The sequence below is a fragment of the Vulpes vulpes genome, unplaced genomic scaffold (assembly GCF_048418805.1).
Source record: "Vulpes vulpes isolate BD-2025 unplaced genomic scaffold, VulVul3 u000000678, whole genome shotgun sequence".
NCBI lineage: Eukaryota > Metazoa > Chordata > Mammalia > Carnivora > Canidae > Vulpes > Vulpes vulpes.
The window spans coordinates 1,356,772-1,380,783 of NW_027325803.1; the positions used below are offsets into that span (position 1 = coordinate 1,356,772).

At 61.3% G+C, this 24,012-nt stretch overlaps 1 protein-coding gene across 1 annotated transcript; it reads right to left on the reverse strand.

The window, feature by feature from the left end:
* Positions 1 to 252: 252 nt before the first annotated feature.
* On the reverse strand, positions 253 to 23,148 carry LOXL1 (lysyl oxidase like 1). Its single transcript, XM_025996159.2, has 7 exons — positions 21,539 to 23,148; positions 8,835 to 8,943; positions 5,889 to 6,026; positions 5,282 to 5,438; positions 4,652 to 4,747; positions 3,035 to 3,150; positions 253 to 591 (listed from the first exon to the last, which is right to left on the reverse strand). The coding sequence occupies exons 1-7, from the start codon at positions 22,695 to 22,697 to the stop codon at positions 585 to 587; spliced, it is 1,782 nt and encodes a 593-aa protein (XP_025851944.2). The 5' UTR covers positions 22,698 to 23,148; the 3' UTR covers positions 253 to 584.
* Positions 23,149 to 24,012: the final 864 nt, after the last annotated feature.

The following is a 24,012-nucleotide window of genomic DNA, read 5'->3' on the forward strand; positions in this document are numbered from 1 at the left end:
AAGGGCTAGAGCTGCCCCCCCACCCTGCCTCGCCCCCCACCCACGGGACGCGGGGCCCCTTGTCACCCAGTGGGCTTGGCCTTGGGATAAACCCCGGGGCTTCCCCGCGGGGCTGGGGGCCCCCTGGTCGAGTAGTGGTGGTGGCTGTCCCCCCACCATTCTGCCAGGGGAAGGAGGCGGCCCAAGGACAGCCCCTGACCCAACCCAGCCCTGGCCAGCCCCGGCGGCAGGCCACAGTGCAGAACCACAGGGTAGAAAAACCTTGTTTTATTCAGCCCAGGCCTGGGCGATCTTGCTCCGTGATATGGCCAAAATATAAAAAATAAAAACCAACAACCGACAAAACAACGTTGTAGAGAAGAGTTAAGTACAAAATTGGGCCTGGCATCCGGAATCCCTGTGGTTTCGGTCTGCGCTTGCTCCCTGAGGCCGGCAGGGAGGGATGCCTGTGGCTTCCAGCTGCCCCTGCCTGGGGTGGGGGCTGCGCCCCTTGGGCCAGGTCGGGCCTGGCGGGAGGCTTCCTGGGGAGCCAGGCCGGCTTTGGGAAGTGGGGGAGATTGGCCGTCTGTCCCTCTTCGGCAAGATCAGGATCTAAGGAAAGAAAGAGAGTGGGTCAGTGGCGGGCTCTGGGGCAGGCCCCTCATGCAGCCCAGACAAGGCTGGCCACCGTGTCGCCGGCGGAGGGATGCCCTTCCTGGACCCAGATCCCAGATGGAGGGAGGGCAGGCTGGGGAGGAGCCCCCAGCCCCAGCCTCCAGGAGAGGGGTGTCCCGGCCTCAGCCACGCACGCAGGGGTTGTCTCAGCACCACCCTTTCCCCTGGCCCCCTGTCCTCCAGGCCATTAGCAGAGCTGCTACTGTCTGGAAACACTTTCTTGTTTTTTCTAACTCGGTACTTTTAAAAAAAGCCTCCTTCCTCCTCTTCAGAAATATGATCGAAAGCCACAGGCGTCAGTCCCGTGGCCTTTCTGGGAACACTGCATCCAGCTTCCTGTGTGCTGGCCCGGCCGCCCGCCTGCGGTCAGGGTACCAGAGACGCTCTAATAAGTCTTGATTGAGCCTTTCCAAGCACTTATGTAAAGGGCCTGGAAAGAAGGACCTCCGCCTTCCCTGGCCCGCAGGCCCCAGGGGACCAGAGGGGGCACGGGGCTGCTTCTCCGCCCGGCCTGTCCGGGGGCCTTGCTCGTGCATGGCTGGGGAGCAGGACACTGTTTCAACCCACCCTTCCCAGCGGTGGGATGGGCAAGAGAGGGACACGGTTCCCTGCCTCTGTGCTCACCCCCGGCCCCCTTTTTGCCGTGTGCCCCTTTCCTTCCTCCTTCTCCTTCCACAGAATTGCTTCCCAGAAACCCTCTACCATTTAGGTGACCCCTGAATTGGGAATGGCTGAATGAGACAGGCCCTGAGGAGGGAGGAGGTTAGAAACTCAGACCTAAAAAGAGCCAAGTTGTCAGGGATGGGGCAGGAGTCAGTTGTTTTAGACGTATTCTGTGACCTGGACAATTCTGATCAAATTCAATTTATGAGGAATCTAATCTCTAGATTAGAGGCTGCTGTTCTCATTTTTAATATACAGAGGGTGGTAGTAGTGGTGGGGTGTGTGTGTGGTGTGTGAGCAGTCAGCTTAGTGGGGGCAGCTGAGGATGAAAGGGCGGTCTCTAAGTGGGTCCTGACTCTGATCACATGCAGAGTCTTAATCCTGGTCACACACTGAGCTCCGACCCTGGACACACACTGAGCCCTGAGCCTGGAAACGCACTGAGCCCCGACCTTGGTCACACACTGAGCTCTGACCCTGGTCACACACTGAACCCGGGCCCTGGACACACACTGAGCCCTGACCCCGGTCACACACAGAGCCCTGATCCTGGTCACACACTGAGCCATGAACCTAGTCACACACTGAGCCCTGACCCTGGACACACACTGAACCCTGACCCTGGACATACACTGAGCTCTGACCTTGGTCACACACGGATCTCCCCCCATCCCCTCCCAACACACACGGAGTCTCAAGCCTGGTCACATACTGAGTCCTGACCCTGTCACACACGGAGCCCCCACCCCCCCGGCACACACTGAGCCCCGACCCTGGTCACACGCTGAGCCCCAACCCTGGTCACACACTGAGCCTCAACCCCGGACACACACTGAGCCCTGAGCCTGGTCACAGGCTAAACTTCATACCTGTCAATCATTCCTAAGCATATGCTTTTGTTTCTCCGAGCCCTGAAATCTCTGTCATTTGTCCCGCAGCTGATGGACTGAAGTCTAAGACTACTCCTGTTTTGTTTTGTTTTTATTTTAAATGGAAAAGACTTGCTTTGAGCAACGCAAAGGGTCCCCCCGCAAGTACTTCATGTGGGAAATCAGGAGACAGACTGAAGACAGGCAGCCTGGGACACGGCACCTGAGGGCCCTGCCCTAGAGCCCTGTGCCAAAGGCCTGGCCCAGAGTTCTTCATCTGCTTGTACAACTGGGCCCAGGCACTGGTGACAGCTCATTCCAACCAGAATAAGGGCTAATCTGGGACTGTTTAATTCAATTGATTTGACAGAGACACAGCTGCCTTTCCCTGAGCACCACCGGGAAGGCTTCTCCAACACCAGGCATCAGGCCTTGATCTTTTAACCTCACAAGCGTACGTGGGAAGGGCCTAATTTGTTGTTGAGAAAAGTAGTTCAGAGAGGTGAGGCGACCTGCCCAATGTTCCAGAGCGAAGAAGGCGGAGGGAGAACCAGGCTGCAGACCTCCCCCCACCCAACTATGTTTCCTCCTGCTGGTTCCCACTTGAGAACGCTTAGGGAGCCACACAATCTAGCCCCAGGTCCACACCCCGTGGCCAGAGCCCCCCTGGGAGCACTCGGCTTGAGGCTGGCACGGATGGGGCTCCACCTGCTTGGCTGTGGACTGGGCCTGACTGCAGCTGTGTGTGACCCAGGGTGCAGGCGCGGTGGGTGGTTGGTGCGGCCCCCCCACCTGCTCCCCAGGTAGGAAAGGGGCTGGGGCAGGGAGGGTGGTGGGTGAGCACTCACTGGACAATTTTGCAGTTTGTGGTAGAAACATAGCGACCTGTGTAGTGGATGTTGCAACGCACCACATTGTTGGTGAAGTCAGACTCCAAGACTATATACTTCGGGTTCACGTGGACCTGAGGAGGAAGGGATCCGGTCAGGGGGCCACACCTCACCTGGTCAGCAGGGAGGGTGGTGGGGGTGCAGACAGACAGACATGGAGGAGGCCAGGAAACGGAGAAAGACCGCTTGAGACCAAGAGCTACGGAGACAGAGATACAGCCTGTAGTCAACAAAACACGTCACCAGATCATATCAGAAGATGGGAAGCTTCCCCAGAGCCCGAGCCCAGGCCAGCTGGGGCCTGTGTGGGGTGCTCAGGGTCAGAGAGGCTGAATCACTGCCCCAGTGGTGAACGAGGGATGCGCGGGGACTCGAAGCCTGGTTTCCGGGTCTGAAGCTGGGACCCTCACGCCACACGTCCATCCGTCGAGAGGAGCCGTGGCAGGGCTGCCTGCCAGCTGCCAGGTGGCCTCCCCTGCCCTGGAGCCCGAGACGCCGGACTCTCACTGAGATGATGGCCCAGGTGTAACCTTCAATGCTGGACTAACTGGTGAGGGGGGTGCCTCACTGGGGTGGGCCACACCCGGCTCACACTTGCAGAACACCGAAGAACGTGTCACTTCTAAATCCTTCACACTCCCCACGGGCAGGAATTATGCAGGACTTATGTGGTCTGAATCCCTGGTGCCTGGAACCCAGAGGGGCCTTTGTACAGGTCTGGCAAGTGGATGCACAAGGGAAGGAAAAGAATACCCCCGGCAACCCTGGCCCCTGGCCGCCGAGCTCGCTGGGAGGCTCCAGGGACGGGGCTGAAACCGGGGGCGTCCGGGTTGCTGCGTTCTGAATGCAGCTTTGCCAGCGGACCGTGTTCAGGCGGGTTAAAGGGCCGCCCCAGCCTGGCTTCACCGCTCACTGCTCGGTCTTTGCTTCTCTCGGGCGTGCAGCGGCGGGCCCAGGGCGCCCAGCACCACGGTTCCCGGCCCTTGCTTTGTGCGGAGGAGGAGGCAGCGATCTGAGAGCCCCCGGTGAGGCCGTGCGCAGCCTGCGTGGAGGTACCACAATGGGCTGTGTGTCCTGAACATGCTGTTCTCCTTGGCCCCACCCCACCCCACCCCAAGGGAAGTGGCATTGGGGTGAGCATACTGGAGAAGCGGTTCAGGCCAGAGGGGACTCGGTCACAGGAGCCCTTGGCTTTGTAGGGGCCTCTCTCAGAGAGCGCCAGCGCCCTCTTCCAGATGGCACGAAGCCTCCCCTACCTGCAGGTGGCACGGCGGGGGGAGCGTGGGTGCACAGCTTCCCAAGTCACCTAGGGAAGACAGCCTCACTACCTCCTCCATCACCACACCTGGGCCAAAGGTTCCTGCTTGTCTTTGTGGCCAGAGAGGCTCTACCTGCCTGAGGCCCAGAGCCTCCAACGGGAAGAGAAGAGCTCCCCGTGAGGTCCAGGATGGTGCCTGTGCTCAGCAGCTGGGGAAGCGAGGGCCCTAGAGGCTGGAGCATTTACCGCAGGGGCAGGGACACGGAGCCGGAGCAACAGAAGCAGCAGGAGGGAGCACCCCAGACCAGGAAGCCCACCTTGAGGATGTAGTTCCCGGGCTGCACGTCCGTTATGTCGATCCACTGGCAGTCGATGTCCGCGTTGTAAGTGTCATAGCAGCCTGGGCTCAGGCCCTGGGAGGAGGGATAGGGGTCCAGGCTGCGGTGCTGTGCACTCCCCAGCCACCAGGGCCACGCCAGCAGTCTGTGCCCCTCCTGCCTCCCTCCTTAAGCCAGCTGGGTGGATGCACCAGAGAGAAAATAGGGGCGCAGAGCAGCCAGGTGGGTGGGCCTGGATAAGGGGGATGCCGGGAGAGTGGGCTGGAGGAATGGATCCACTCTGCGGATGCCGGACCGACTGCCAGAAAAGGGGGATCTGGGTGGACAAACGGGCAGCAGAACACTGTGCCATTTAGACTTCGTTGGAACGTTCCTTTCTTTCCATGGGCAGCCATGCCTGGGAGCCACGCAGGAAGGGGCCTGCGCTGGGGGGTGGGAGGGATGTGTGGGCAGTCCCCCAGGGCCCGTGGTGGCCTGGGGGCTGATGAGAAGACCCTGGCTCCCATTGGGCTGAGGGGCCAGGAGCCGTGGGGCTCCTCAGTGCTCCCCTGGGCAGGGCTCCCTCCTGGTGCTCCCGAGTGCCCGCCCCCACCCTCTCCCCGGCCGCACCTGTGTGTGAGAGGTGCACGCGTAGCGTTTGAGGTTGCCGAAGTCACACGTGCTGTCCTCCAGGCAGAAGCTGGCCTTGTGGCCCTCGGCCACCTTCTTGCCTGTGGCTGCATCCAGCAGGTCATAGTGGCTGAACTCATCCATGCTGTGGTAATGTCTGAGGGCAAAGGACACGAGGAGAGAAGGGGGTCGAGTCACCCCTGGGTTCCTGAGCTGGCCCTGGTGAGCCTGCTGTGGCCCGGCCTCCCGTACCCCCTGGACTCCCGGGGCTCCGTGGTCCCCTGGGTCCCCCAGAGTGCCATCTCTGGTGCTCCCCACCTAGCCAAGTCACCCTGGGGGAGCACCTCCCCAGGACCCCACATTTCTTTTCTGGGCTCCCACCTGCACTAGCCTCCCTTGGGCAATTCCCTGTACTCTAGGCATTTCCATCCCGTAAGACCGAGCATCCTGCAGTCTAGCTTTTGCTAAGGGACTCTCGCCCTAGTGCTGGATCCGTGGCACAAAATACCTTACAGGTGCCCCAGCAGCACCTACTCCTCCCAGAGCACTCCCGGCAGGAGGAGCTCAGGCCCCGAGGCCCCGGGCCCACTGGAGGAGCCCCACTCACTGGTGGCAGCTGTGCCACTCCCAGGTGTGCCGCGGCCGGTTCGGGAGGAAGTCCGCGGTGCCCTGGTTCTTCACGCGCTGGGGGAAGCGCAGTAGCACCCGCACGTCGTAGTCGGTGGCCTCGGGGGCATAGGCTGTGCTGCAGGGACAGGTGGGGAGAGGAGTGAGGCCGGGGACTGTGACACGGATGCCCAGAATGGGCCCACTTGTGCCTGAAGAGCCTCACAACGGACTCCCCGTATGGTGGCCAAAGCTCAGGCCCCTCCCCGTCCCTCCTGAGCACACGGACTTGGCTGTCCCCTCCCTTGCGGCCTCCACCAGGTGCCAGCAGCTACCAGTGAGGTCTTTCCGAAGTGGCATCTGGCCCAAGGACAGTCACACCCGCAGGTGATTCTCAGCTGGGGATGGCCTTGGGGCGTGGGGACATAGCAAAATCTTCGAAGGGCTTTTCAGAAGTGGCCCCTATCCAGGAGATTCTGGACAAGCGGCCCCTCCTCTGGACGGAGCCCAGACGGTTGACCAAAGTACGCCACGTCTCAGGTGTGGGCCCAAGAAACAGGCTTGGGCTCTCCAGTGTCCCTCCCCTCCTTCTGGGGGTTCTGGCTTCGAACACTGTTTCTCAAGCCGACTTCAGCCCTGGTAATCCATACTTGTGCCCAAGCGGTTCATTTGATCCAGATCTCACCCAGCCTCCTAGGTCTAACTCGTTTCCTCCTCCAGGAAGTCTACCCTGATTGCCTCACTGAGACAAGTCTTGACTGCCTGTGAACTCTAACAATGGGTGGCCTGTGGCTGTATCCAGCAGGTCATAGTGGCTGAATTCATCCATGTGGCCCAGCCCGACACCACATGCCCCCTGAACGGGGTCGGTAGGACCAGGTCACCTTTCCCTGACCGCACGGCAGCAGGGCCAGCGAGATGCCCTTGCCTGTTCAGGACACACGGGCCTGCTGCAGACCGCCTGCTCCCAGTGTCCTTGGTGACCCCTCTTTCCCAACTGAGACGGGCTCTGTGAGAAGAGGAAGGGAGGGAGAGAGGAGTGAGGGGCAACAGCGAGGGGAGACACACGCGCGTGCACGTCGGGGGACTGCCTGAACTCCCCTTCCGAAGAGGATGCCGACAGCTGTCCTGGCCGGCCTCAGGGGCACTTCCCTGGCACTCACTACGGTCTGGGTCCTGAAGCCAGAGGCAGCAGGCGGCCAGCTGTAGGGATTAGCTCTCTCTGAGGACGTCTGCACAACAGGCAGTGTCGGCTGCCAGGACGTAAGGCCCTTGGCCTCGTCTGGGGGAGGCTTGGAATCTGTCTGGGTCTGGGCTGGAGCAAAACATCCTCCTTCCCCCTGTTCAGTCAAATCCTGCCCTCCTGTTCGGCTCCGCACACCGTGGGAACCCGTCAGGGCCTGAGGTCTGGGCCCAGCTGGCCGCAGACTCGTGGGGAGACTTGGCGGGGTGCCCTCCCCTCGTCTGGGCTCGGCCCAGCCCACGCGCTCCGGACTCTCGGTGATCTTGGGGGCCCGGCCCTGCCGCCCCGGCCGCAGTCCTGCTGGGCCTCCCAGGCCGGCCCCGCCACTGCCCTCTCCTCCTCTGACCTCCCCCGACAGCTCGGCCCGGGAGCCAGCTCTTGGCCCGCTCCCTGCGGCAGGCTCCTGTCATCAGGGCGCCTGAGGGGTCACTTCCCAGCGGCCCAGGACCGGGGCCGGGCTGCCTCCCCTCTCCAGCCCATCCGCACAGGATGCTCCATGAAGACGGGGCTGTATTCTGGCTTTGACTCACACCCCTCAAAATTCAGCCTCGGTGGCCTGCCATGGAGGCCATAAGGTGCTCCCTGCTGGAGGGATTGTAGCGGGGACATGACCACGATGCTCTGTCCCAGGGACAACTGAGACGCGAGAACTGAATGCACAGGCCCACTGAGTACTTCGTGCTGGAGGGATTGTAGCGGGGACATGACCACGATGCTCTGTCCCAGGGACAACTGAGACGCGAGAACTGAATGCACAGGCCCACTGAGTACTTCGCTGCATCCCCTTATCCGCGGTCTCACTTTCCGCAGCTTTGGTTACCCACGATCAGGGCAAGGCACTCCGAGCCAAGGATGCAGCGAGCAAAGCTACATTCTGGTGCAAGCGCCCTGTCCTGTTACGGATAGACAATGCCTTGCGGGGAGCTACTCTGAGGGGCTTGGGTGGGGAAATGTCGAGATTCCGGAGGGCTTCCCAGATACTGAAAAGTAAAAGTAAGTAAAGAATTTAAAAAAAAAAAAAGCCAGCAAGTAATTGCTCTCCAACGTGGAGGGATGTCCACAAATGAGGCAGGACGATGTAATCTCTAATTCTTTGAGCACAGGGAGATGTCCCAAAAGCATATGTATCTGAACAGAATATTCGAGGTTAATCAATTCCGAAGCAAGCTCTGCAGGAGGCAGAGTCGCCTAGGGATAAAGCAGAGCTGGCCTCGCTCCCTTCCCGGGGTCTTGCCAACTGGTCTCCTTCCCGTCCCGACTGCTGCACGTACCCAAGGCCTCTCAGTCCTGGTGCCCCCTGCCCTGCTGGAGAGCCACACCTGTCCTGCGGGGCGATGGTGCCATGCTCCTGCCCTCTGTCCCTATGGCTCGTTCCCCCACTGAGCTTCCCTGGGTCCTTTTGGGAGCACCTTCTCCTGGGGGCAGCTCAGGGTGGGAAGGCCTTAGCTCCTCTGCTCCTCAATTGCCTGCCTGCAAAGGGCTGGTGTGAAGATGAAACGCCACAGTGAGGTTCCCTGTATAGTAAACTGTACGGAAACGCTTGCCTGTTGCCTTCCCCTCCTGGCTCCCCGGGGGCAGTCGAGACTCCCAGACGAAGAGGGCAGGGTCACTCGGCTTGGAGGCAGCCTGGCTGGCATGAGCACGGGCTCTGGGGGACTCCCAGACACTGTCCCCACATTCCACACTTCATCCTCTGCCCCTTACCTGGCCAGACACTTCTCCTCTGCAGCACAGCGCAGGGAGTAGAGATGGGCTCTCTGCACGTAAGTGGATGCTTGCACGTAGTTGGGGTCCGGGACCAAGTCAGGGAGACCTGGAGATGGAGGAGAGATGGAGGAGGGGGAAAGAGTTGGCGTCGAGGGGCGTCAGGCTGGCTGCGGCTAATGCCGAGATCTCCCCGACCTCAACCACCCTTCGCCACCCTCCTTCCTCTACACAGGCTGTCGCCTCCCCCAAGAAGCCTCCTCACCCGAGCAAGGGGTGTGATTGCAACTATTCCCTCTGGGCTCAGGTGTGGGCCAGGGAGCTCGGGGAGCAGGGGCCCACTCCTGGAGCTCCATGCTGCGGGGGCCTCGGAGGCCCCCCCGGAGGAGCTGGGAAATGAGCAAGGTCTGGGAGGGAGGGTGGAGTCCGGAAAGCCGGCGAAGGGGGAAGGGTATGCTTGGCGGGGCGAGCAGCATGAACAGGGGCCTGGAGGCAGGGCTGCGTGAACCAAGTGGTTTCCTGGCCCGGGCACTCCATGTCCTCGTTCCCCAGGCTTCTGGGCGCCAGCCCCCAGATGCCCTCTGCAGCAGGCATGCTTCCCGAACCACCGGGAGAGCCCTGGGCTCTGGCCCCAAGTGGATCCTGGAGACCTCACGGGCAGAGCCAGGTGAATGTCGGTTGGCACAAGCGGGGCGGGCAGGAAGGGAAGGGCAGCAGGGAAACATCCGTAGCACAGGCTGCTGACAGGGCAGGATTCCTTTCTTCTTGCCAGCAGCCCCCACACCTGATCACACCCTCCCCTGGCTGCCTCTCTGGCCTCCAAGCTGAGAGGCCCGGAGTCCGTTCAGACCCTGCGGTCACCTGCTCCCCAGGCCACGCTAGGGGCCAGTGCCCTGGCCATCCTGCCCCTCCCCCATCTCTGTGCATCAGCTGGCCCCAGGGAACAGGTATTAGGAATCAGCAAAAACCAAACTCAGGTGTCCAGACCCTCTCTGCACTGGAACCATCCAATCTGGCTGCTGGCCGCGCAGGTTGGTAGGTGGGCAGGGGCCTCCAGAACCCTGGGCTCTCCCCCCGCGTGGCCACGGACTCCCAGGTGAGCGAGCCTGGAGCCTCTCTGTCCCCTCGTCCTCAGGCCTCAGGGATTCTGGCCGTTAAGCAAGGACATGAGGCCACAGGTTGCTTTTCAATTTCTTTCAAGCCCTTGGTTCTTGGGGGCCAAGTGAGGTGCGGGCAGGGAGTCACACAGGCAGGATTCCAGCCCCTCTTCTTGCTCCCCAAACCCTCTGCTCAGTTTTCAGGTCCCCAAGGTGAGGCTGACCCTCACACACACGCATCCCTTGGGCTCCGAGACCCCAGCTCAGCTCGCCCTGGCCCCAGGGCCTTGGCCCCACGCGGGAGCCCGGTCCAGGCCGCCAATGTGATGTCACCTACTCGGAATGAAGAGGAAGCTTGGAGCACAAGGGTGGGTGAGGATGAGGTGGCTCCTGGCTGAGGGGGGCCGTCTTGGCCAGCCTAGATCCCATTACTCAAGCTCCAGGAATGCCTGCAGTCATTTCCCCAGGGATCCCTGGGTCCTCAAAGCGAGGGCGCACCTCACTGCCAAGCTAGTTCTCCCCCTCTGGTCCCCAGAAGCCTCTGGTGGGGGGAGGGGAGGAAGAAAGGACCGGTAGGTCCCCTTCCCCATCATCAAAGCGCCTTTCCGGCAGCAACGTGTGGGGGTGGGTTAGCTGGGCCTGAAGCCTCATGAGACCCAGTTATTTGGCACCAGCCGGCCTGCCTCCCCCACCCCAGGCCCAGTTTCAATAAACAATGCACAGATGGCTCCTCAAAGCTTTTCTGGCCCAACCCTTCCTCTCTAGGCCATTCTATGAGCCGGCTGTGCCGTCCAGGGAAGTTAGGAGAACCAGCTGCGAAAGAGGCGAGAGGTACTTCGGGCCCATGACTGAGCCCTGACCCTGGTCCTACATGAGGCCAGACATACTAAGGTTTTTTTTTTTTTACCTATCAACAACTCTGAACCTCAAATTCACGGTCTCCAGATTATGTACCAAAACCTTTGTACTTAAAACAGTTTTGGGGCACCCCGGGTGGCTCAGTGGTTTAGTGCCGCCTTCAGCTGGGGGCATGATCCTGGAGACCCACGATCGAGTCCCACGTCAGGCTCCCTGCATGGAGCCTGCTTCTCCCTCTGCCTGTGTCTCTGCCTCTCTCCGTGTGTGTCTCTCATGAATAAATAAAAACTTAAAAAAATAAAAAGAACTGTTTTTAAGGAATTGCTTTGACCTCATTAATCCTTTTTATTGTAACGGAGTGGGTGGGTTTGGGTATCTGCAGCATCTACACGTAGGGATTCTGGAGGACAACCAGCGAAAGACCCCTCAGAGCTGCCCCTCACAACGGGGGTCCAGGCCCTGGCCATAGATGACCACCTTCCTCTTACTGCTGAGGAATCTCAGGTTCACCTCCTGTTCCAGGAAGTCCTCCCTGACTGGTAGTGACATTCCAGGCCACACAGGCTTCGGTCTCACCACTAGATCTGTACGGATTTAGAATTAGATCTCGTCTTATTTACCTGGGTCGACTCCACCCGGACTCTGCACTCCCTGAGTGCAAAGACCAGGTCCCCCCCACCCCCCCTTAGTGGGCAACCCGCCAGGCTTTGGGGCTGACAGACTGCCCTGTCGCATGGGCCTCTGTCTGCCAGGTTTCTTTAATGATTAGTGGCTTGATACTTTTCTGTTCCAACCACGGAGTGCGCTCTGCATCCTGTCCCGTAGGAGGCGCGAGGGTACACGAGGTGCTGGAGGGACCAGGGCTCAGAGAGGGTGATGAATTTGCCCATGTTACACAGGGAGTCAGGGCAGCCCTAGGAGAGGCTCCCCACCCCTCCTAGGACTCCCTTTAAGACTCTTTTTATAAAAATGAACTTTTTGGAAGTATAATCTACACACAGACAAATTCAGACTTAAGGCATACACTTTAAGTTTTGACAAATAATATATGCGGTGTGACTATCACCACCATCAAGCTACGTATTGTTTCCACCATCCCTGAAAGTTCCCTCCTGTCCTTCCCAGTAAATCCCCCTTTCCCCCTCCACCACCCCAGGTAATCACTGATCTGCTTCTTAATCACTGTAGATAATTATGCCTTTTCTAGAACCTAAATGGAATCACTCCTGGCATGATTTTATTTTCTTTGTTCTGTTCTCTCTGACCATCACAGGAGTCCCCTAACTGGCTCCCCGTGGCCATGCTCCACCTCTGTCACACTGGGGGAAGTCGCTGGAAAAGAGAGTAGCCCTGAAAGCTCAGGCTGGGCCCCCCTTACCCCATTAGAGGAGGGGATCCCCTGCAGAGGTCCCTGGGAACCGCAGGCCCCACCCTCAGGTGGTGGGCTTCTCAAGGAAGGAACAATGCCTCCTCCTCCACCTGCTCTCCTAGGAGGTATTCCATCCACAGCGGGCCCCAGGCTTGGGCTCTCAGCCCCAGGGGGCTGGGAATCAGGGGTTAGCCTGTGTGTTGGTAGAAGGGCACCCTCCCTGCCTTCAAGGGAAGGCTTGGACAGGGGCTTGCAAATGTAGGGATAGGGGATTGGTTTGCCGTTTCTGGCTTAGGGGTTAGGGGTTAGGACCAGGCCCTCTAGGCCCATGTTACATGAAGTGCACCTACAGCTGCATCATGTGCTCATCCCCCAACCCAGGAAGCATGCATTTTAAGAGGAAGACCCCTGAGAGAGGGTAAGGCTTACTCAGAAGGTCAGGAGAACTCTCCATTGTGGGGCTGTAATTTTGAGGAGGGGTTAGAATCTTTTATCCAGAATATATGGCATCATCCAGCCCTGGGACCTGGCACTGGAGACTATAAAGTGGGTTCCAATGAGAACGTCTCCCAGAGACCTCACATTTCTCTACACGCAGAGACCGAATGAACTGTAACCTTAATGTCAGAGCCAAGTAACCATTATCGGGGGGCACTCTTCCCCAGAAACAAAGTGCTAACCATGGGGGTTGGGCACACAGGGATCCAGGCTGTAAAGTCTAGGCCAGGGTTGGAGGGACACCGAGGCAGCGGGCAGTAAAGGCCCCTGGGATGGCTGAAAGCAGGCTGCTCCCAGTGTAAGTGAATCTGGTCCCAGGGCCATTCTGCAGGCAGCCTTGGAGGGGGGCCCCATCAGACCCTCCAGGCCTGGAAGACATAGAACCAAGGCACTCTGCATTCCTGCTCCATCCCTGGAGCTTCCTCGGGGTGGGAACCCAGGGCTCCTTCATAAGGGGCTCAGGAGCTGCCCCGTTCTGCACCCCAGGCTGGCCCACATGTCAGCCTGTGGCCCGAGGCCTATCTTCCTCCTCCCAGGCAGGATGCGGCTGGGGCCTTCTCCGGGAAATACTCCATCTCATCCAACCTCCCCAGTGTTCTTAGGCTCAGTTTCCCCATCTGGATGCCAGAGAGAGAACACTCACCTGCCTACAAACACTTCTGTGGCTCCAACAACATTTGGAGATGAAAATACTTTTCAGGAGCTACTCAGTCTGTTCCCTAGCCTCAGGCAAGAGCCCAGGACCTCTTAGAACCTCTACAGAAGATACTTCAGCAGCCCGGCAATCCTCCAGCTGTCTGACCTAAATCCTTCCTGCTCCAGGAAAACACTGGTCCCTCCCTCTCAGCGGCTCCAGGAGGCCACCGGGGCAGAGGGCCTGTGGTTACCTCCTGGTCACCTGCCCATGCCTCACCTGTTCCCCTCCTGGCTTCCCCCTTCCTGTGGGTTCCATAAACCTCGGCTCCTTTGAACTCTATCCTCCCCAGGCCTCCAGCTCCAGAAGTGGAATGCAAAATAGCCCTGATCTCTTGAGCCTGGGGCTGGAGGATATACAGTGCCCAGCAGAAACCCGTGGCGGCCTGGGAGAGATGTGTGGGGCGGGACGTCCTGGCTCAGCAGCAAGGCTGGGAAAGCGGAGAGCTCACGGGCTCGCCCTGCATCACCAGGAGCTGATGGGGCCTCCAGGGTGGGAGCTGGCGGCTGAGCCCCGGGAAATCCTCGTCTCATCATCAGGACACTGAATTGTCAGGGCTGGCCCGCACCTGTGTGACGAGGCGGCTGCGGGATTTGCTGGTCCTGCCATGAAGGGGCGCCCCCAGCCCAGGCAAAGGAGCTGTGAGCAGCCAGGAGGCCAGGCGGCCAGGCCCGGAACCGCCCACAGAACCAGGCCCAGACTTCTGAGGGTGCCAGCTAAGGCCTGTGGTCTGGCCTCCACCCGGCCTTCTAGACCTCACAGCCCAAGGGTCAGGAGGCCGCTCCCTAGCACACCAGACCTCTTCTGTCCTGGTCTGATGCCACGGGGCCTGGTCTTGGAATTCCGCTTGCTTACTTACACACACACACACACACACACACACACACACACACACACACACATACGGAGCCCTGCAGGGTCCAGTCTTTAGGCCCCGACTCTGAGCAGGGGATCTGGGAGTGTTTGTTCAGCTGAGAGGCTGCCCAGGAAGCAGGCTGGGCTGAACCTTTTGGTGGGGGGGTCAGCCACCCTCGGCTCTGGCCAAGCCCACCTGCTGCCCCCTTGCCCCCTCACTCCCTTGCGCTCTTCCCCTCGCTGTGAACACAGCCCCCGAACCCGTTGCCCTCTGTTCCCCGTGCCCCCGGCCCATACCTCCAGAAGCCTCTGTGGCTGCTTCTGTCCCCTGGGTCCCTCCCAGCCCCTCAGGCCCTTCCCAGTGACTCAAACTTTCATCTTTCTTACAAAACCTGCTCAGCCCACTGCCTTCCCATCTCAGCTCAGAGCACCTGTCTCCTTCCAGCTGCACAGGCCACAAACCTTCGTGGTACGCCTGACCTGTCTTCCTCTTACACCCCACGTCCAAGCCATCGGGAAATCCCATCACAGCTCCATCTCCAGAAGAGATCCTGAATCGGACTTCCCACCATCTCCGTTGTTAGCGCCTTGCGCGGTGACGTCACCCCTGCCTGTGTCTCTGTACCAGCCTCCTCTCTGTCTCCTGCCTGCCTCCTTGCTGCCCATCCCGGCATAGTCAGGGACCCTGTTCAAATGTCACCGCTCAGCTCGAAGCCTGCAGTAGCTCCCCAACGCAGGGAGAGGAAAAGCCAAAGTCCTCCTAGTGGCCTCTAAGGGCCTGCTGCCTCTCTGGCCTGCCTCCTATCACACCCCTAGCTCAAGTTCTGCTCTGTTCTAACCAGACCTGAATACACTTGAAACCCCCAGGGAATCCCTGCCTCAGGGCCTTTGCACTGGCAGTTTCCCCTTCCTGGAATGCTCATCCTGAATGTTGCCTGCCTCACTCATTGGCCTCCTTCTCTCTGCCCAAATGTCCCCTTCGTGAGGCCTACCTTAACCACCTTTGCAGCCTTCTCCTTGCCCCTCCCCATTCACACCAGATTTCTAGTTACCTCTATTTTCCCACCATCCTTACCACATTGTCATTTCCCCATTTATTATGTTTAGGCAGGAAAATACAATGTCCGCAAAGGCAAGGGTTTTGTCTCTTCCCCCTAATATTCCGCTCTAGACTGCGCCCGGCAAGCAGTAAGGCCCTCAATAGTTCTGGAGTGGGTGATTTTCCTTCGGAGATGCCATCTCTTCTCCTCAACCAGAGGAGAGCCCCAGGGGGTGGGAGGGACTGCCCTTTGCCTGCCCCCGCCAACTATGGGTGCAAAGCAGGTAGGAGAGAGGCCGGTGAGTTGGTGGTGGGTGCTTAGGCCCTTGCAACGGTAAACCTGGTTTCTGGTTGCCAGGCCGAGACTTCAGGGGAGGACAGGCCTGGGTCTGGGGCCTCCCTGACCTCTATGGGCGCAGCTTGGGGCCTGGCACCTGTGTGCCCTGACACACACAGGCACAAACACCCGCAGGGTCTCGTGGCCTCTGCCTGCGTGAGCAGACTTCATTATCAAGCAAAGGCTGAGGCCGATTCCAAAAGGCCTTTCTTTTGAAAAAGGACTAGCTTTGGGGTTGGAAAACCCACGGTTGCAGTTGGTCTGCAAGCAGGAGGAAGGGCGGGTTGTTTCCTGGGGCTTTGATGGCAAAGACCCCTGGGACCCGAGTCCCTTCCTGCTCAGGCGTTCTGACACCAGCACCAGCCCATTGCTAGGTGACACTAAAAGGCCCGGTTCCCGAGTGCCCATCAAGCAAGGGGGGTGGGGGCAGGGACCCAGGCCTGGCGCCGCCCGGTAATCCCGAATCCACACAGAAAGGCCCTCTGGGTCCAGCTGCCTGTGGCAAGGAGGCTGTTAGGTCAGAGCAGGGGGGGACCAGACCTGGCCTCGCCTTCCGGCCTGGCTGAGCCACTGCCGCTCCGCAGGAATGCCCGGCACGGGAATTGGAAGCAGGTGTGGGCTGCCTGCGCGGACCACCCGCCTCCTCCCCCTCCTCTCCTGCCATTCCAGCAGGGCCCTGGGGAGTTTTCCATGTGTTCTTGGCTCGGACAGGAGTGGGATGGACTCAGGCTGGGGCTACTGGTGCAGTGTGTGTGTGTGTGTGTGTGTGTGTGTGTGTGTGTGTGCGCGCGCGCTTGTGCATGCATGCACGCGCCCCTTCGGAGAGGAGAGGGCGCGGAGATGGGGACCCCTAGGGTTAGGAGAGAGGGAGGAGGGGGGACAAGAGGCCAGAACTCCTGGGTGGAGGGTGGCAACAGCCTGGTGCTACTACCCCAAAGGCCTGTGGGGCCTGCGAACTCAAGGCAAAAGTTCAAATTCTGGTTTTCCAGGGGGTTTAGGCCTGAGAGAAGCAAGGAGCCACCCCGTCCCTGAGGGGCGGGAGCAAGAGGCTGGGGCGGTCCAGCAGGGCAGAGGGGCGGCCTGGCTCCCAGCCCCACCGGGGCCACAGGACCGGCTACCTCCGGGGGCTGCTGGGGGCACTACACGAGGAAACAGAAATCCCGTGCTTAGCAGAGCATCGGGTGCATGGTTGGTGTTCGAGAAATACCAACTTCCATGACTATTATTTAAGACAGGAGCCGTCTCTTTTTGCAGGGATGGTGCAGCTTGAGACCAGGGGAGAGAGGATGTGGCTCTGCAACCAGATAACAGAGGAGACAGGAAGTCTGCCTGCGATGAGGCTGCCAGGGACACTGGCTTGTTCCGACACTAGTGACCTTCGACTGCCAAACAGGGGAGCAGGAAGGGGACCCAGGTCCCTCGGTCTCCACAACTGGTCTGATCCTTTAAGACAGTTTCCTCAGCCTGAAGACTCCATTTCCTTTTGAAGGAGCAGCCAAGACAACGTCAGGAAGGAAGAAGGGAGGCCGGGTTGTGATTCTGGCTCTACCACTCACCAGCAAGGTGACCTTGGACAAGTCATTTAACCTCTGGGGGCCTCAGTTTACTCATCTGCAAAATGGGGATGATAAACAGTACCTAGGGTTGCCCTGGGGATTAAGTGACTCCTCAGAAAGCTCCAGGAAGAGAGGAAGACACTTAGGAAGTGTGCTAAGGGCTTGTGACATAAATGTTCTGGAGTCTGGCGTGAGAATGGCAAGTCTTTGCAAACATCCCACTGGGAAGGGACTCTTTGCTTCCAAAGCCTCACAGGTCCTCAGTCCCATCTCACCCTGTCATAACCAGTGCCTGGAACATAGCAGACGGTCAAGTACCTGTTTAGTTACCAAATGAAGAAGTCACTAAATGAGGTGCGTAGGACAAGCAAGAATACAGAAAGTCAAACAAAATTCTGCTGGTGTCAGAACTCCGCATCGGAGGTCATGCAGACGCACCACCTGGTTTCACCACCAAGAGGCTGTGTGCACATCAGCAAAAGAGCCTGTCACCTTATCTATGAGATGGGACCAAAGACAGGAACGGCTTGTGGGGCTGCAGCAGGAATTAAGGGCGGTAATGTGCAAAGTGCCCATAAATGCTAGTGTCATCCCCCCTCCCCTGGTTGCAGCTAGGGAAACTGAAGCCTGGGGAGCTGCTGGAGGAGGCTGAGGTGCTCAGCCTGGCCCACCCTGCTCGCAGGGCAGGTGGCATGTGGGTCCTCCCAGGGTCATCAGGGGCTGGCTCATTACTCTAATCCCCGCCTTAGGGCTGGAACTCTGGACACTTTTTGGGGAGAGGCCGGCTCCTGTCCTTCCCTGCATCTACTCTAAGCCCTGTGGTGGCAGGGAGGTTACCTGGAGAAGGGGAGGAGGGGCTCAGGGGCTAGCTCAGGCACAGGGACGGGGACAGGGAGCCAGGGCTACTCTCAGGGACCAGGGGGTCCTATCTGGCTTCTTGGGTGCAGCGGCTAGATGGAGACGGGAGTGTGCTGGGAACACTGCTGGGTGTGCAGGGAGGTGAAACATCCAGGCTGGGGAGCAGCCTGGTTCCCATGAGGCTGTGGAGGGGTGAGACGGGGGAGGAAGAGAAGGAGGTACCTCTGCTTCAGGAGCAGTAGGCTAAGGCGTTTGTTTTGTGGTGAAGGCCTTCTGGAGCTACAGAACTTTCTTGAGCAGGAGAGTAATACGGCCAGCACTGCAAGGCTTTATCTGCCCCACATGTAGAGGGACTGGCCGGGGAGAGGCTGGGAGCAGGGGAGTAGGGGGGAGGCAGCCAGGGCTTCGTCCTGGGCTCTGATTGGCCGTGGCAGGGCGGGGACCCAGGACCAGGCCAGGGAAGGCTGGCACAGCCATCAGCGATGCCCTGGGAGAATGGCCAGCGAGGCGGCTCCATGTTGCTTTCCACGGGGTTGCCAGCGCCGGTGAAGCAGGCTGGGGCTAGGAGGGGGAGCCTGGGGGAAGAGCTGTGGTCTTTGGGGACCAGTAGTCCTCTTAGTCCAAAGACCACCAGCTCAGAGAAGCTGAGGCTGTGGAGTGGGGAGGCGGGAGCAGGCACAGGAGGCGGGGAGGGGAGGGCTGGCCACGGCGGAGGGAGAGGCACAGTGCAGGGGGCGCAGCTAGGCCTCCTCTAGGCCTGGAAGCCGTGGGCCACCCTGCAGGCGTGGCCCGGATTTGCTGAGAGCCAGGCAAAGTATGTGACCCTCTCTGGGCCTCTGTTTCCTGGTCTTCTCTCCAGTTACAAGTTGCAGAGTTGGAGACAGTGGTATTGCAGGAGGCCTGGGCAGCCCCAGCCCTGGGTGGGAGGGAGAAGGTGCAGGCGCCAGAGGAATAAACCGGGCTCTGGACAGACGCTTGGAAACTGCCCAAACGTGGAGGGATGTGGGCGGAGCGCACATGTGTTTGGTGTTGTGAGGACACGTCCACGCCCACACACATGGGCTGCCAGCACCCAGCCTCAGACCCCTGGGTGTGTGGCCAGGAGGAATGAGGTCAGTCCCAGAGAATCTGCCTTGGACTCCCACACCGGGCCTGGGGGTCTGATCTCAAGCACAAGGCTTGGCCCTCTCTTAACGGGGATTTTCCATGGTCTGGGCCTAGCAGGGTGGGAAGGGGAAATCAATGATGGGGGGAGAAAGTACTGCTCCTTCTCTGGTCTCTCTGTGGGCCCCAAACTAGCCTGTATCCCCATGCTCCCTCCCACCTCCCACCTCCCACCCCATCCCCTCCATGACCAGGGGAAGGAGCACCTGCAGCAACGCACAGATCCCTCCTCCTCTGGGAAGTCCTCTCTGGGCCATCCCTCCTCCTCTGGGAAGTCCTCTCTGGGCCGCTAGCCCCCACCTGGGGAGGCCCCTTATCTGGGCTCCCGGGGCTCATGCCCCACAGGCCTGCCCCATCACAACACTGAGGTTTCCCCTTTGCTATGCTTCTCCCAGACCAGGGGCTGGATCTGATGCTTACCAGCAACAGCAAAAATGAATTTAACCCCAAATGAACGGTAGGGCTCAGGGGCAAGACCAGAGACACTGATAAGCTCCGAGCACCCCCACTCCAGAAGTGGCCTTGCCCTGGCCGGTTGCCTCTGAACTTTAAGAACTGTCAGGCCAAAGAGGGGCCCTAGAAAACCCACTGGCTTGGAACACAGGTGCTGAGTCCCAGGCCTAGCTCTGCCAGAGTGCTGGGGCATTGGAGGCCTCAGATTTCTCCCATGCCCTTCTGACTGCACCCCACTTTGAGGTCGAGTATCCTAAGAAAAGCCTCACGAAAGCTTAGCACCCCGTATATGGGTTGCCCTCTCCTCCAAGGAGCTCTAGGAGCTGACGATGCCCAGCTTGTAGCCCCCTCCGAGAGCAAATCTCTTGGAGGCCCAGATGTGGGGGAGGCCACAGTGGGTAGGAGGATGCATGCTTCATCACAGCACAGCAGGGCCCCCCCATCTAGCTCCTGTCCTGCGCCCCTGCAGGTTCTCCAAGTGGGATTCAGCACCGAACTTGAGTGCTATGCCATGGATGTGAGGGAGTGGGTGCTACCAGTGGGGACACACCTCTCCCCTAGCCTTGGGTTCCAGCAGACCTTCCCCCACCCCCACCCCCAAGCAGCAGCCTCTCACCCAGGTCAGTGTGGCAGCAGTTCCTGAGCGGACACAGGCACAGGAGCAAAGGCTGGGGGTGCTGTGCCTGTACCCCCTGGGCCCTGTGGGGCTCAGCCCTCACCTGGTACGCCTGGCACAGCAACCTTGGCGTGGAGCACAGAACTGGGGCAGTGACTGCAGCCCAAAGGGGCTCAACGGAAAACCGTGATCGAAGCTGACTTTGGACTTGCAATAGCCACCTAGCCTTGGCCAGGCCACTCGGGGGCCCTCAGCACGGAAGCCTGTCTGCCACAGCATGTGTGGAGCTGTCCACCCGGAGGAAAGCTGCCGCTTCACGGGGTTGTCCCTTCACGGGGTTCTCCCGTACGGATGGCTTGGGCCTTCCCAAAACCAGGTCACAGTTTCACATCCATCCCCACCCTCTCCCCCGCTGAAAATGAAAACGCCAGAGGGAGGCCGTCTCCAGCTCCCTCCTGGGGCTCTCCCTGGAGCACCAGGACTACAGTGAGAGGAGTGAGCTGAGCTGAGTGAGGTATGGGCCTGGGCACCCAAAAATAAATAATAATAATAACAATAAATAAAAACCAGTAGCCAAGAGAAGTAGTATTTGCAGCAACACTTTTTAAAACTCAGAATCGGTGGCCAGAAAAATCTGTGATGAACAAAATAACCAACATTTCAAATAAATACAGGATCAGTCCGCCTCTGGCTCCCATACCGCTCGGCGGGGCTGGGTTACTAATTCTGCTTGAAACCGGGATACTACTCTGTTCATCACAGATTTTTCTTAGACGTTTGCATGATTTTTGACCCAAGAGGCATTAGCATGTCACTTTCCTTGATCCCTGAGCTTTTTTGACATCCGCCTTAAATTTTGCGCCCGGGGTCGGTGCCTGGCTCGCTAGCTTGGCCAGCCTGGCCCTGGCAGTGTCCCCCCTGCTCCCCAGGGAAGTCCTGTCGTTTAGTCTGGACTGCGGCCTGGGCCACTAGGTGCCTCCCTGACCTCCTGCGCATCGCGGGCCAAGCTCACAGATGCTAGGGACTGGGATTTTGCCGCACGCACGTCAGGGGCATCCCCCCGGGAGGCCTTAGCGGACCCTCCCCGAGCGAGACCCAGCTTTCCCCCTGCGAGGCTGGCGCTGCGGGGTGGGGGGGCGGGTGGCAGATGCCCCCCTGCTCCGCTGAAACCAGGCAGGAGGGCAGGCAGGGGGAGAGCGGCCTTCCCTTTGTCCCCAGCTGACCCCAAGCTGCAGGTGCGGGGGCCTCCTCCCGCAAAGCCCGGCCAGGTGCCGCCTCCGGGGGTGCGCGCGGGCCTGGCGGGTACTCACCGCGGCCGCTCGGGCTGGGCCGGTACACGCTGCCCACGCTGAGGCGCCCCTGCTGCGCGCCGGCCCGCTCGGCCCCGGGCGGGGGCGCGTCCGAGCTGCGCAGCGGCAGGTAGGGCGGCTGCGGCTGCGGCTGCGGCTGCGGCTGCGGCTGCGGCTCGGCGGGGGCGTAGGGCGGGAGCCAGGCGAGGCGCGGCGCGGCGGGGCCCGCGTCGGGGGCGGCGAGCTCGGGGCCGGCGGCCTCGTGGTACAGGCTGTGCGCGTAGCGGCGGTCCAGGCCGTCGGGCGCGGGCGCGGGCGGGGGCGCGTAGGGCCGCTCCGGGCCGGGGTAGAAGGCCTGCGGCGGGAGCTCGGGGGGCTCCTCGTAGTCCTCGTAGCGCGGCCGCGGCGGGAACGCGTAGGCGCCCCCCGCGGAGCCCGAGACGGAGGCCGAGGCCGCCGCCGCCGCCAGCGCGCCCCCCGCGCCGCCGCGGTAGTACACGTAGCCCTGGTCGTAGCTGCGCGACGCGGGGTCGTAGGCCTCGTACAGGCCGACGAAGGGCGCCTGCGGCGGCGGGAACGGCTGCGGGAAGGGCGGCTGCTGGCGGTAGGTGGCGGCGAAGGCCGAGGCCGAGGCCGCCGCCGAGCCCGCGCCCGCGCCCGCGTGGCGCGGCGGGGACACGGCCGTGCGCACCCGCGCCAGCCCCGCGCCGTCGCCGACCGCCACCTCGCGCCAGTTGTCGGGCACCTGGCCGAAGCCGAAGGGGTGGCGCGCCTGGCCGCGCACCGTGTCGGAGCCCGCGCGCCCGGGCAGGGGCTGCAGGGGGTGCAGGGGCTGCAGGGGGTGCAGGGGCTGCGCGGGGTGCGGCGGGGCCTGCCTGCGCCGGAGGCCTCCGGGGCCGCGCCGCGCCGGGGCCTGGGGGGCGCCGGCCAGCAGCAGCCGCGAGCTACCGTCGGGGCGCGGCGGCCCGGGCGCCACGTACTCGGAGCCCGAGCTGAGCAGGCTGTACACCTGCCCGTTGTTCTCCCAGCGGATCAGCTGCCGCCAGCGCCCCGCGGCCGCGCCCTGCCCGGGCCGCGCCTCCTGCCCGCGCGCCAGGGCGCACAGGCAGGCGCCCCACAGCAGGGCCCGCAGCCGGCCGCCCGCGCCCGCGCCCGCGCCCGCGCCCGCGCCCGCTCCCATGGCGGCCCCTCGGCACAGCCCCCGCGGCGCGGCGCGCGCTCCTCTGCCCGCGGCCTCCACGACGGCTCGGCGCTCCGCCCGCCGCGGCTCTAGCTGAGTCCATGCCGGCCGGGCCCCGGGCGGCGCGGCTCCTCCGGGGACGGCGTGGCGAGGCCGCGGGCGGGGCGGGGCGGGGCGGGGCGGGGCGGCGCCCGGGGCGCGGGGCTCTCGGCGGGAGAGGGGCTCCCGCTCCCCGCACCTGCCGCCCGCGCCGCGGGAACCGGCCGGGGCCGCGCGCGCCGGGAGGCCGAGGCCGCGGGGCCGCCCGCCGGGGCCTCCTCCGCGCGGCCCTACGGCCCGCCGGCTTCGAGCCGGGCTCCCGCCGCCCCAGCGAGCGCGCAGCCAAGCCGCAGACCTGCCCCCGGGGAAGGCGGTGAAGCGGGGGGCGGGGGAGGCCTCAAGCGGGGCCCTGGCAGGCGGAGCCGCGTCGACATGCCTGGGACCCTTTCCCCCTGCCTTGGGCTCTGCATCCCTGGGCTCGCCGCACTGGCTTCTCCGGCCCTGAAGGAGCCCCTAACTCCTGTTCACTCCCGCCGCCCCCCCAGGACTCCTCGAGCGCCCCTTACCCCGAAGCCAGCCCTAAGAGACCCCCCTTCTTGTTGATGGGGACATGCCAAATCCCCTCTCCCCTTGATTCTGGACCCCAGTTCCTTCATCAGCTTTTCCCCCCTCCCGGCACACCTCTTGGCCTTCCTCTCCTGATGGGCCTCCTTGGGGACATGCCAAATCCCCCCTCCCCCTGATTCTGGACCCCAGTTCCTTAGGCCTGAGCACAAAGGGGCTGGAGCATCAGCTTTTCCCCCCCTCCGGGCACACCTCTTGGCCTTCCTCTCCTGATGGGCCTCCTTGGGGACATGCAGAATCACCCCTCCCCCTGATTCTGGACCCCAGTTCCTTAGGCCTGACCACAAAGGGGCTGGAGCATCAGCCTTTCCCCCCTCCAGCACACCTCTTGGCCTTCCTCTCCTGGTCTGTAGAATGGGGTGTGCCCCTGTAGAACGGGGTGTGCCCCTGTGCCCAACAGAACTTGTGAAGTCACAGAAGAGGTCAGTTTCTCATGCATTGCATCTCATGGTTTCTGTTCTCTCTCTCTCTCTCTCTCTCTCTCTCTCTCTCTCTCTCTCTCTCTCGTCAACATAGCCTCCCTGACCTCCTGCGCATACATAGCCTGGCAATAATCTGAGGGTGCCCGTGGGTAAAATGTGAACCAGGGGCTGTCTTTGATGGAGCAGAGGAGGCCTCAAGTGCTGACAGAACAGCAGAAAGGGAGATTCGG